At 50.6% G+C, this 13,263-nt stretch overlaps 1 protein-coding gene across 1 annotated transcript in view; it reads right to left on the bottom strand.

The window, feature by feature from the left end:
- Positions 1-11,425, bottom strand: part of LOC144170224 (uncharacterized) — an 86,686-nt gene extending 75,261 nt beyond the window's left edge. The window contains exon 1 of the mRNA XM_077699873.1: positions 10,513-11,425. Coding sequence (XP_077555999.1) covers positions 10,513-11,350 — 838 coding nt within the window. The 5' untranslated portion in view covers positions 11,351-11,425. The remainder of the gene's footprint in view (positions 1-10,512) is intronic.
- Positions 11,426-13,263: the final 1,838 nt, after the last annotated feature.

The raw sequence follows: 13,263 nt of genomic DNA, 5'->3' as shown, positions 1-13,263 counted from the left end.
ATACGCAGGTTCTTTTGCGTGCGCATAGACGCAATAAACCGTCGTCGTTACCGGAGCTTAGTCTTAATTGATCTTTTTTATGGGTTGGGAAGGGGGAAGAGAACAGCTGCGAACAAGCGCGTCGCATCGCATGCCAATAGGACTCGACGCTCCACACGCGTGTACAAAAGTGCGACGAAGCAGCGAGAAGGGGCGTCAATTCATCGCCGCACGGCAGCGCATGCGAGTTCACGCCAAGGCCGTGTACGCGTTGCCCGCAGGTAATACCCGAACGAGCGTTCCTCCGCCGGTGGAGGAACGCTTCTTAACTGGCGGTGATTTATCGCCGGGCTCCTTCATGCATGAGAACTGAAGGAGGAGGCAGCGGCGACATCGTGCTCGCACGTGAAGCCTATCGTCGCACGCATGTCGTACGCGTGAACTTTGGGCGAAAAGGTCGACCGCTTCATGTAATGCCGCCTGCGCGCTGGGAATCCCTCTCTTGCGCCCTTTTGACGCGAGCACTTCTATCGCACTTCAGTTTTTTTGGTTGAAAGAATCATGACAAACGTATGAACGACAAATACAAATGGCAGGCCCAACGAGAAATTACTCATGGAGAAGATCGCACTGGGGCTTTACGTCACCGTATGCACGTGTAGGAGGAAACGCGCGTGTGCTGCGTGGTATTTTTGGAGCTGGCCACGATGTTTCTTGCCTTCTCCGGGGCGTTAAAATATCGCGTCAAAACCGTGACGAGAGTTAAAAGTAGCATGCCAAGTATTTACGTGCCCGTGTGTTGCATGTCTAGAATGTTGCTGACACATGCTAAGAAATTGTAGTGGAAGGTGACATCCATTTTTGCTGCAGCTGCTCGGTGGTATATACGTTTTCTTAGTTTCGGTGCTCTTTTTTTTTGCGCCTTTTCTTTTTTTTTTGCTCTGCCGAGTGCAGCCAGATTGAAGTCATTTGCATGTCATCGCGCGCATATTGTCACTCCTGTCTGATTTCGACTTTTAAAAAATGCGATGTAAGGCACTTCGTTTCCTCCTTACACGACGTACCAATCAACGCATAACCTCAATCAATTTAATTGTTTCAATTTAACGGAATAAGTACTACCGGAAAACGCGTTCAAAAAGTTACCGCCAAAGCGGCACAACATAATTATAACAAGCACAACTTCCGGCTCCAAATAACAGTTGCCGTCAAAAATAGCCATGCCCTCAAAATTAGGTCTGCCGAAATTGCATAACAGAAAGTGACGGCGTTTTGTTAAAAATTTGTTCGGTTCGTATGTCCCGAGATCTCCCCAACAAAACTTTTCTTTTCTCTCAATAGTGCTGGCGTAGAAGCTAAAGCGAGAACGCCTATAGCAAGGTAGCACATGGGGTCATTCGCCGCCGCCGAACAGATTTCTCGTTCTCTAACTCATGCGGCAATCCGTTAGATGAACCAGTTTTATTACGGCCATCACGTTGTGTGTTCTGACCGTGTTCCTTTCAAAACCGTATCAATTCCAAATTTTTTTTTTTTTTTTTGCGCCTAAGCATGGTATTTTGTTCTGAAACTGTGAACTGTTTACAACGGTAAACGATTCTTCACACCCAAATTTTTCCTGCGCGCCCGGCAATGGGGCCTTCTTTGCTGGAACTGCCAAGTAGCAAATAAGCGCTTTCTCGCAATCTCTTTACTGAAACTCGCCCATTTTCATTGACCCTGTCAGCCCCAAAAATAATTAATCTCCGTATTTTCGAGGAAAGGGTTCTGAAGCAATGCATAGTTCGCAGTACCACAGCGGTCAGTATTCACCAGTTGAGATCAAAACGCCACGGCGTAAACGCTGTAATGTAGCACGAAAGCAAACGAACACAAAACATGGGTACAGTAAATCTGTATTCTCTTAACGCATCATTGACATCCAAGGTTTGAAAACAATGCGCGCACTGCGTCCCGGTTTCGTTCCCTCATTTGCATGCGCTCACACCTTGTTGTTGACAAACGGAAATAAAGAGCAAGAATAAGCGACTGGAATAAGGGCCAGGTGTGGGGAAAGCCTTCGAGGCATGCATACGCTCTTCTGCAGCTGCCCGGGCGCATGCGAAGCATGGGAAAGAAGCCGCAAAGAGAGGTGTTGCGGCGCCATGTTTCAGGAGTATATACTGTATACGCTCCGAAGTGTTGACAACGTGCATGCTTAAATAGTGCGAGCGCGCGACTGCAGGTGTGGATCCCGTCTGAAATGCGAAATCTGACCGCTAATCTATGCACTGACAGACACGGCGTCGATGGCTTCGAGAAGCACGTAGCGTGAGGTCTAAATCAACTGCTTAATTAAGCAATAGAGCTCCACGTACCCTTATCGATTACAGGTGTACGCGGCTCTCGTAAATGTTACGGGGAAGGCGGATTAGATAACTCTGTTTAGTTTTTTTCCGTCCCTTCCCAAGCAACGACTAGACGCCACGTCACGTCCTTGATGTGCATGTCTTTGCATCACGATATTAATGGCCTCAACTTTCGCTAGAAAATTGGTTGATTGTAGGGTTTGACGCGCCGACGCAACGCAGGCGATGAGGCGGGCCGTAGTGGAGGGTTCCGGATTAATTTTGACCACCTGGGGATCTTTGACGTGCGCCGAAATCTCGTACACGCGGGCGTTTTTGCTTTTCGCCTCCATCAGAAAAGCGGCCGCCGAGGCCGGGAATCGCACCCGCGACCTTACGCTAGAAAAAAAAAAGGAGGTGTACAGAATACGTGTATACTACAATCACTGTGCTTGAAAGTGAGGTTACCCTGAAGTTGCCCATATTTACTCTAAATCAGGGGAGCACGGCTTCGTCAGCCATTATTCCTGCCGCCGGCTTTCTTACTAGTCCACAACACACAGAGAGAGAGAGAGAGAGAGAGAGAGAGAGAGAGAGAGAGAGAGAGAGAGAGAGAGAGAGAGAGAGAGAGAGCATCTAAGTGCTCTAAAATTCCTGTGTACGTCAGGCGACGAGAATAGACCATTTCCGTCGTCGAGTGACCATACAGTAATCTATGTATACCCTCATATATACGCCCTGCTTGTGTCTCTTGCAGAGGTTTGTTTGTTTGTTTGTTTGTTTAGGCAGAGTACAAGTACAACACCCAAAATAGTGTAATTTTCAATGTTCTGCCGACGTAAACGGGGCAAAAGGCGTTTGAGCTCATTTGATCGCGCCCGGTTGATGGAGCCCGATCGGGCCGCCTGACGAGGCCCCGTCCGTGGTAGCACATGTGCACAGCACTACCGACGCACATTCAACAACCAGTGAATCAAATTATAAACATGAAACAAACCAAACGACAACATAGGCAAACTATATCTACGCAAGAGGTGACGCAGAGGGCGCCATATAGTTCCGCCGTGCAGTCGACATGTATACTATATATGTAAACGCCAAGCCCACGATCCAGAGAGCCCGGCATAATCATCGACGCAGCGCGCGCTCTAGAGGATCCGTATGTGTGCATCCGCGCTAATTCCTTTTCATGAAAAGAAGAAGGGGCCCGAGGAAAGGGGGGGGGGGGGGCGCTGCAGCAGCGCCGACGAACGAAACGACATTCGCCTATTAATTACGCACGGCCCGTACATCAAGAGCCACATAGTTTTTGGGGAAAGAGCAGCGGTGATGCACGCAACCCTGGCGCAGCGCCCGCGGAGGCAAGGCGCGCCGCATCCGCACAGCGCCACAAATGCAAATTTCGGCGGTGATGTGCGCGACCGTCTGTTTTGCCCCGCGGCGGTCAACGAAGTAAAAGGCCCCTTACGACGAAGGGGGAGCGCGCCCCTTCACCGGTACACGTCGTTAGCTGCAGCTCCACCACAAGCGGATTAAGTGCGAGCAGCGCGTGTCTGGAGACGATAAGCCGTCCCAAGAGGCTCAGTGGCGATGTTGTCTCCCTGCCCATTTTGCCCGAGGAATGCAGGCGTTAGTTCGGCAGAGTCGATTGAGCCGCCGATACGCGATGGCTCTCGGGACATGTACGCGTACGCTTCGCGGACGTTGATGTGTCTCTCCTGCTTACTTATAATGCACGCGGCCGTAATTCACGAATGCACCGATAGACTGTAAAGCGCCTTCCGTTCTTCTACCAATTCCGCCCCCCTCCCCGCCCCCCATTTCCCTCGATTCTCTCCACACAGCTATCAGGAACGGCTCTATCACTCGCTCTCCAAGCGGAACCAGTTGTTAATTACGGTGTAAAACAGTGCGTTGTTAGTGAAGAGATTGCGACACAGCGAGATTATCTATCAAACTGGAGTGGTTGGCTTTTGTTTTTTCTAGCTACTCTGCCCGATTGCAGAGACTTGCTACCAACAGGTCCAAATAAACACTACCGTCAGCGCGCAAACGCACACAAATACACGTTTACTACTTCGTCAACGAAGGAGCGTTTTGGAACGGAGGTACTGCAGTCGTTATACATGCTCTACGAGCGGTCAATTTTAGGCTAAGAGAGGGGTAGGGGCCATCTACACCAACGTGAAACCTGGTGAGGGGCGAAGCATGTAGTGTATAAGTGTATTCCTGGCGCCTTAGCGTTTTTTGCCAGCAGAGATGAAACCATGGAAGGGGGGGGGGGGGGTAGTGGTATACAGCTTTGCAGCCAAAGACTGTTGTCTTTGGAGCACGAAGCTCTCTAGCGCGAGGCGTAAACGAATTTCCCGGTTTTTTTTTTTTTTTAGTACGCGTTACGAAGCACGCCAGCGCGAGGCGTAAACGAGTGTCCCGGTGTTCTTTCGGTACGCGCTATGTTCTATAGAGCGAGGCGTAAACGAGTTCCCCGGTGTTTTAGTGCCGTGACTACATGAGACAGGAGATGCCAACAGCCCCAGCCCCTAAGGGGCATCGCTCCTAAAAACAGAAGCGCATACCCCACAATTTATTTTTGCTCATTAAAGTTTTTTCTCTCTCTCTCTCTCTCCCTCGTGTGCGTGTCCGGAGTATGCATGCTGATGCTTGGCGGTTGTGTGCTGCACAAAGCATACCTCGGTGTGCCAAACGCCTCATATCAGCTCGCGATTCATTCACGGTTTGTTGTTGCAATGCTTGAGCTTATCTTCAGACTTAACGTTATTTTCATTTTCGCTGCCGGGGGCATTTTTACAGCTGCAGTGGATACAATGGCATCGCTAATCGTTTTTTGGGCCTAACGTGCTTCACTTATTCCAACGGAAGTGGTCATATGATAGGTTCAAAAACATTAATTTTATTTAAACTCGCTCGATTTTCAGGCGCCTATGTCATACAATACTTGTGGTATATCACGTGCTTAAAATTTAAAATCGCCGGATCATTGAAGAGGTGCGACTGTGTTACCGGCCCCAAGGTCTGGGTTCTCAGTGTCCCTTTGCAATGGGTGATAACCAGTGCGTGGTACAACGTACTGGATACTAGTTCAAGATACTCCCCTCCCTTCCAACTGTAGTCAACCGGGGAATGCTACATACGCGAAGAAGTTTCAAGTATGGTTTGTGTTGTACCCGGTGTTTTTGTTTTTTTTTTCTGCACAACATTTCGGTGGGGCTCAAACTCCTTGTGTATCGTTAACTTTCCTGGTCCTCGAGCGTCCTACATTGTCCCCATGTCTTATGTTCCAAATTCTCTTTCTCGTCACCCCCCTCCCCCCAAAAAAAGAGACTAATAACGTGATTTAAAATTAAGTGTGAGTAATTAGACTGACAGTAATTAATGGTAGTGCCGGTTTGGGTTCGTGAGTAAATACGAGCGTGAACAGCACGCCAATTTCTATATACCTGCCCTAAAAAACGACAAAAGATATAGCGTCACACCAGGCAGAGCTGTTCAAAAAAAGTGCTCTTTCTCTCTCTCTCTCGAACACGCTCAAAGGGAGGCATTGCATGCTCGTAACGGAAATAATATTCCCTTGTTCCCCTCCAGGTGTCAATATGACGTCTGCCGCTCTGACAGGCTGTATACTTATCGACTACTACGCCGCTCTCTCTACAAATATTTGTTGACTCTTGGGCAAGCGAACTATGGAGCTGCTCTCAAAACAAAGAAGGGTCGTCCTCGCTTGCAGCCTGCATACCACTACAATGACCCGCTGCGCTGTATACACGACAGACAAAAGCGGCCTGCAGCGTTGCTCGTAACGGCCGCTGAATGACGTCTATCTGTAGTAATTTTCGTAAGGACCGGCCATCTGTTTCTTGCGTCACGTGTTTCATAAATGGACGTTTGAAACAACAGGTCGGCCTACGAAAAGACAGCAAATAACACGTAACATTTCTCAGTAACAATTCTATTGATAGTATTTCATTTTCAATTGTGAAGTCCATACATACCTATAACACGTATATATATATATATATATATATATATATATATATATATATATATATATATATATATATATATATATATATATATATATATATATATATATATATATATATATATATAGAAAGAAATGCCGGCAGTCTACAACGCCAAAGAAGGCATAGGGGAATGGTTAGAATATTTTTTACCGTTAGTGATGTTGCATTTTTTTATTATTATTATTATTATTACGTGAGAAAGAAAGAAAAACACGCGCCCAGAGTGGGGACCTCGGTTCTGGCAGCCTTGATGCCAAGGTAGCATAAGAGGGTTTCCCGCCGGTTAACCACTTATGACAGGCTGTAGACGTTCGCGTCACGCCCCGGGGGTTGAAAAGAAGGTCCCCTTCTCCCCGTGTAGTCTGAGTGGCGCTGGCTACCACCCTCAAGCGTCAGATACAGTTGTAGTAACTATAAATACCCCAGAAAGTGAAGGAGGACACAGTCGCCCAGATAGCCGAATTGGTAAGGCATTCGAGATCTAATCGAAAGGTGTGGGTTCGGTCCCCACTCCAGGCGCGTGTTTTTCTTTCTTTCTCACGTAATAATAATAAAAAATAAAAAAAAATGTAACATCACTAACGGTAAAAAATATTCTAACCATTCCCCTATGCCTTCTTTGGCGTTGTAGACTGCCGGCATTTCTTTCTGTATTTCCTAACGAGCCCCTCATTTCCAAACCCTATTATCGTGCGAAAGCTTAGCGAGGGCCTCGGTTCTGGCAGCCTTGATGCCAAGGTAGCATAAGAGGGTTTCCCGCCGGTTAACCACTTATGACAGGCTGTAGACGTTCGCGACACGCCCCGGGGGTTGAAAAGAAGGTCCCCTTCTCCCCGTGTAGTCTGAGTGGCGCTGGCTACCACCCTCAAGCGTCAGATACAGTTGTAGTAACTATAAATACCCCAGAAAGTGAAGGAGGACACAGTCGCCCAGATAGCCGAATTGGTAAGGCATTCGAGATCTAATCGAAAGGTGTGGGTTCGGTCCCCACTCTGGGCGCGTGTTTTTCTTTCTTTCTCACGTAATAACAATAAAAAATAAAAAAAATGTAACATCACTAACGGTAAAAAATATTCTAACCATTCCCCTATGCCTTCTTTGGCGTTGTAGACTGCCGGCATTTCTTTCTGTATATATATATATATATATATAAACTCACAAAGAGCGCGAGAAAATTTACTCAGCATATGGATGAAAACGTCTTGAAATGTGTGCCTACAGGATAATCAATATTCTACTGGATCGTTTGGACCTCTTCATATTGTAACACGGTTTTGATTGATTAATAGAGTGATCGTAGGGCTTAACGCACCGACGCAACGCAGGCAATGAGGCGCGCTGTAGTGGTGTTCTCTGGATTAATTTTGACGTCCTGCAGGGATCTTTAACGTGCGCCGAAATGTCGTACACACGGGTGTTTTTGCTTTTCGCCTCCATCAGAAAAGCGGCCGCCACGGCCGGGAATCGAACCCACGTCCTCGTGCTCAGCAGCGCAACGCCTTAGCCACGGAGCCACCACGGCGGGTTGTAACATGCTTTTGGCTGTCCGTGTTACCTAGGGAATATCGACCTCAGTCCGCTAGCGAACTTCAGCTCTTTCCAAAACACGTTTGCTAAAAAGCTATTGCTCGATCGACTCTCGTCTTTATTTTACGAAAGCAGATTTTATGTTTATATTGTTTCCGGTATTTTACGCCATCATTGCGTCAATGGAGTAAAAATAAATTGGGGCGAAGATATTGGCAGAGGAAGCTCTCCACAAATTTCACTGCACAACATGTACTAATTAACATCAATTCCCTAAAAAGAAATCGCAAATGGCGCGATCGAATTCACAGGTATTGCCAGAGCTCTTGGATCCCCAAGAACAACCTCCATGCAGGGTGGAGTTATACCTATGTAGCTGTGTTCTGCTAACCACTCAGGTACAAGGTTCGACTCGTTTCGGCAGCCGTATTTCCAAAGATCCGAATTAGAGTAATGAAACCTATTGTGGTTATTTTCTTGCCCATGATTCAGTAAACTAAATATAAAGCTTTCTTAAAAGGATGCCGAACAGGTTAAAGGGTGATATTTGGTCCCAACAGGCCCCCAGGCTTCACTTCTAAGTACTGATCTACAGCTATAATGAGCACATGCCTCTTTCGGGCTCAGTGGTACTACAGCAGCCTTGCGTTGTAGTGCTTGTTTCGTGTGCGCACAAAAGCAAGCGGCGGAAATTTTTGTAAGTTTTATATTCGAAACGACTGACACTGATGAGAAAATACGCAGATATAAATATGAGGAGTGATTGTTCTCGCGAACGCACCCGTTTTTTAGCGCTCTCGGACGTGCGCGGGCACCTAAGAGCTTGGGTCATTATCATCATCGGCGTCGTCGTCACCATCTTCATCATCGTGTATACTTGCCAGTTTACCGATATGCGGCGTGTCGGGGATTTGGACTGAGTTAAAAAGAAGGTATATGCGGCACTAAATGACATAAGCGAGATAGAGTATCCCGTCCCGGTTTTTAAAAGATTCGCAGCTGCAAGCGTAGTCTCCAACAAAGTTCGCGATTGAACACAGTGCAGTGCAACGAAAGGATAAAGGCAACTGGTCACCCACGCATGACAACGCAATGGACAACTCAACGGGTCTCTCCGAAGTATCCAAAGGGTTCGGACAGTTCGCGAAGGATGGCATGAACACTGTCACTGCGGCTTAAATTACAGCCAACGTGTTCCAGTAACTCTGTGCTGTTTTCCAATATAATTTGTCATTATCGACGTGTACACAAAATATAGTCATCGGATTGGGGGGGGGGGGAGTAACAACAAAACACGTTAATGTAGATTTCGGTAGACATTAATCCAGATCCGGCCTTACGCGAAGATGCCCGCGCCGTCTCTGTGCATGAAATAAATAAGGAGCACGCGATTTTCCGAAACAAATCACACCCGCGCAGGCTGTGCGGAGACGCGTCTAGAACTTACTCGGCGGAGTAGCGTCCAGAACTTACTCCTCGAAAAGTCGCACGGACTAATTTGTCGGCACGGCCGGCAATGCACAAACCTGCCACGTTCACAGCTGTGCAACGGCCGTCGCAGTATCGTCACGTCGAAATAGCCCGGCGGGCGTCGTCCAATCGGAGGCGTACCACAGCTCCGCCCCTTTTGGCGGGATCTAAATATGAATTATGAACAATGCGCAGCCTCGCATATTTGGCATGCCGCGCGGAATCAACTGTACCACATCTATGCCGCGCAGTTTCTCCGGGGTATTGTGCGTACAGTTTAATTCGCCGTTATCATAGCCGAATAGAAGTCTGTCGTATCAAGTGGGGAGAGGGGCGGCAATGCACAAGTGGCTGTCAGCCAAGCATGTTAATGAATACAAACTCGAACGTGTGGCCGCTTTACAAATTGGCGATGACGGAGCCACTTCGACAGAGGCCGTCGATGCGTGATGCATTACGCAGCAGAAAGGTACTCTCGGCACGGGTCAAGTGTGCATAATACACGCACCGCAGCGCCCCTTGCGGCCGGGGAAAGGGCCGTTTGTTTTGCATCGCCCACCAGAGAGAGAGAGAGAGAGAGAGAGAGAGAGAGAGAGAGGGTTGCGTTGACATGAACCACAGGTGTTCGAAACAAACCTCGGCTCGCGAGCATGGTGCATTGATTTCATGCGTCTCACTTAGTTGGCGCCGCACTACCGTTACTTTTTAATGCGATAGCGTTATTACTCCAACCTTTCAGTTTCCGCGCGCTTACGCGGCGTGTCCGGAACCCCACCATACACACACTCTCTCTCTCTCTCTCCCCATAAAGCACTGAAAGAGTACGGAACTGTGAGTGGCACGCGCCAATTTTGATTCCCTGCAACCAGTGGCGAAATATTTTGTTCAAAGTTGAGCTTGACACTGCCGAGGCGCGCTATAGGTGTGGCTGAGGTGTCAACTCTGCAAAGGCCACGCTTGGATACGGTGGCTGAATTTCCGATCGCGGTTTGAGAAAAAGCCGGTTCTTGGGGATTGGTTGGCCAGGAGACTTTATGGCCGCGGCTGCGTTAAGGATTTACGTGCCGGTTTTAGGCTTCCGGGTTAAGTGCGTGCCGCGATCAAAGCACACCACACGGGGCCGCCGCTCGGCATGCACGGCGGGAGAATGGGACACCGGCACTGACCTGTGTGCGTCCGCTTGTGTATCTTGAGGTTCTCGGAGCGCGCGAACACCTTGCCGCAGCCGGGGAAGGGGCAGGGGAAGGGTTTCTCGCCCGTGTGCACTCGGATGTGGTTGACCAGCTTGTACTTGGCCTTGAAGGGGCGGCCGTTTCGCGCGCAGTCCTGCCAGAAGCAGGCGTGGTTGGTGCACTCGGGGCCCCCCACGTGCTCCACCGTCAGGTGCGTCACGATCTCGTGCATGGACGAGAAGCTCTTGTTGCACGGCTTGCGCGGGCTTCCCAGCTGCGCGTGGTGGTGCGGGTGGTGCGGGTGGTGGATGGGCGCCGGCTCCACCCACTGGCAGGTCAGCTCCTGCTTCACGGGCTGCCTCATGTAGCGGAAGAAGGCGCCGTGCGGGTGGCCGCCCATGGCCGTCGCGTACACGGGCTCGGGCCGCGCCTGGAACGCCGCCTCGCCCCGATACACGTCGGCCGCCGTCAGCGGCAGCCGCGACGAGTACAGCTCGCCCGCTGCCGCCGCCGAGTGGTGGTGGTGGTGGTGGTGCACGAACATGCCGTCCGCCGCTGCCGCGGCCGCGTGGTGGTGGTGGTGGTGCGGGGGCGGCGGCGCCAGGTCCGTGGCGCCGCGCAGCAGAAAGTCCCTGGCCACGGCGGCCGTGTAGCCCGCGGCCGCGTGCGGGTGGTGCGCGTGCATGGCGAATCCGTTCTGGAAGTGCGGCGCCTCGGCGGCCCCCAGCTCCTGGTCGAAAGGGTCGAGCCGCGCGGCAGCCGCGGCGGCCGCGGCCGCCGCCGCTGCCGCCGCAGCCGTGCGCGGCCGGCCCAGGCTGGCGCTCTCCATCATGCTGCTGCCGCTCGTCGGGCTCCCGCGAGCATCGTCGCGCGCTGCGGGACGACTCGCTCACTGAGCGCACTGTGCTCCCCGGAGCGCTTGCTCGCCTCCACGCTGCCGCCGCTCGGTGGTTCGGGATACGCCCTCGGGGAGGCGAACGCCCGCCGCCTCGCTCCGCCTGTCGGGCCGTGACGTCACGCGGACCGCCTCCCGACGCCGCACTTGTTTTTGCTCCCTGCTTTCCGTTCGGCGCGAACTCGCGAGAGAAAGGAAAGAGGCCGACACGATAGAGCGCGTCGAGGCTGTGTGTATTATGCCTCATTTGGAGGCCAGCCGAGTCACGGCGCTCGGTCGCTGTAGCTGGCGAACGCTCCTCCGCTCGCGTCCATAGTTCGCGTCTCACTGGAGGCGCGCAACCTCTGCCCGGGCTTCCTTGCGTCTTGTCATCCCGTCTGGACAACTCCGCGTCCTTCGCTGACGCTACTTCATCGCTTTCAGATTCGCATCTTTCCAAACGCGCAAATAACGAAGGCAGATAAATATGATCGCGGCCATTCGGAGTGTACGGATGTTGTGGTCTTCTTTCCCTGACGCTTTTGACGAATTCTCAAGAAAACAAGCGCTTGGTAGGATTTGGCGTGGCGCCATGCGTGAGGCAGGTGCGTTTACTATACGGAATAAGCGAAATAACGCGTCACGCATGCAAACGCACACACACCGAAAGGTGTTCGTGCGAGAAGCGCGGATGACAGCATCCGAGGTGCTCATCGCCTCCTTGCGATTCCGTATGTATCGTTTCGCGACTAAATGCAGGCGTGTAGCAAAACGTGACGCGAATTTCCGACCGATGTCTTCCGTCACGACGAGAGCCCGAGCCCCTCGGGCGTGCGTAACTCGCGTACCGCACACATCCGCCCGTGGCATGCGTCCAGCAGCCCGCAGCTGCAAGCCCGATGGCCGAGGGGGGAACGGGTCGAGGCGCGCAATTGTCTTGGGGTGGCGGTGCTCCCAAGGTCGATCGATGGAGGCCTGTGCCGTCTGCGCACTCACTCGGCAAAGGCAACAAGGTGCCGCCAAGTGAATGTACACCGGATAACGTTCATAGTGAGCGTTTTAACGCGCATCTTGAGCGAGTCGTGGAGTGTCAACCAGGCGATGCAATGCAAAAGGCCGCTGTGAAATTTTGAGAAAAATGGACGTTCCTGGGAGGGAGGGGTGTTAATGTATCACACAAACATTTAGATTATCACGCTTCAAAACGGCTGACAACACCATCAGAGTTGGATTTTTCAGCTTAGGATAATTTGGAAAGATGTGGGATGTTGCGGTTGGCTTCAAGAGCACCGGCGACGACTTAAAGCATTCGTCGATTGCCAGGATACAGGTACACGTCGTATATCCGCACAGGAGAGAAAAAAAAAAAAAGGAGTGCTCCTTATTCACACAGCAGTGCGATCGCGTCATTTATTTACATACGCATCCAAGTTGGAACCAATTCCTAACAGCTGAGGGAAATACGGGGACGCTTATAGAGGTGCATGCAGGATTAATACGCAGATCTGGTATGATGAATGTGTAAAAAGCTTGCCTTTGGCTTGCTTGGGACCATGCATGTGACTGCGGCTATACGAAAGCGGGTGTTATCGAAACTGCTGCCAACCAGCGTGTGACAGCCATTTAGCAGTAGCTAACGAAAATCCATTCATATATCGACGACGGGACGCAAACGCCGAATCTACCCTGGACATACATCCTGTGTAGCAAATCGCACAGTATACAGTCAAACCCGGCTATAACGAACCCTGATAGAGCGAATTATGCTGTATATCGAACAAAAATATTTCAGTTACAGAAATACCTGGGAAAAATATTCCTTATAACGAAGTTCACATCCGATATATCGAACTCTGCGCGCCTAGAATGGC

Source organism: Haemaphysalis longicornis, unplaced genomic scaffold, assembly GCF_048455015.1.
Source record: "Haemaphysalis longicornis isolate Haplotype H1 unplaced genomic scaffold, Haemaphysalis longicornis Haplotype H1 scaffold_2, whole genome shotgun sequence".
NCBI classification, from domain to species: domain Eukaryota; kingdom Metazoa; phylum Arthropoda; class Arachnida; order Ixodida; family Ixodidae; genus Haemaphysalis; species Haemaphysalis longicornis.
The sequence above is the reverse complement of the archived record's forward strand: the minus strand, read 5'-3'. Positions and strand labels throughout refer to the sequence as shown.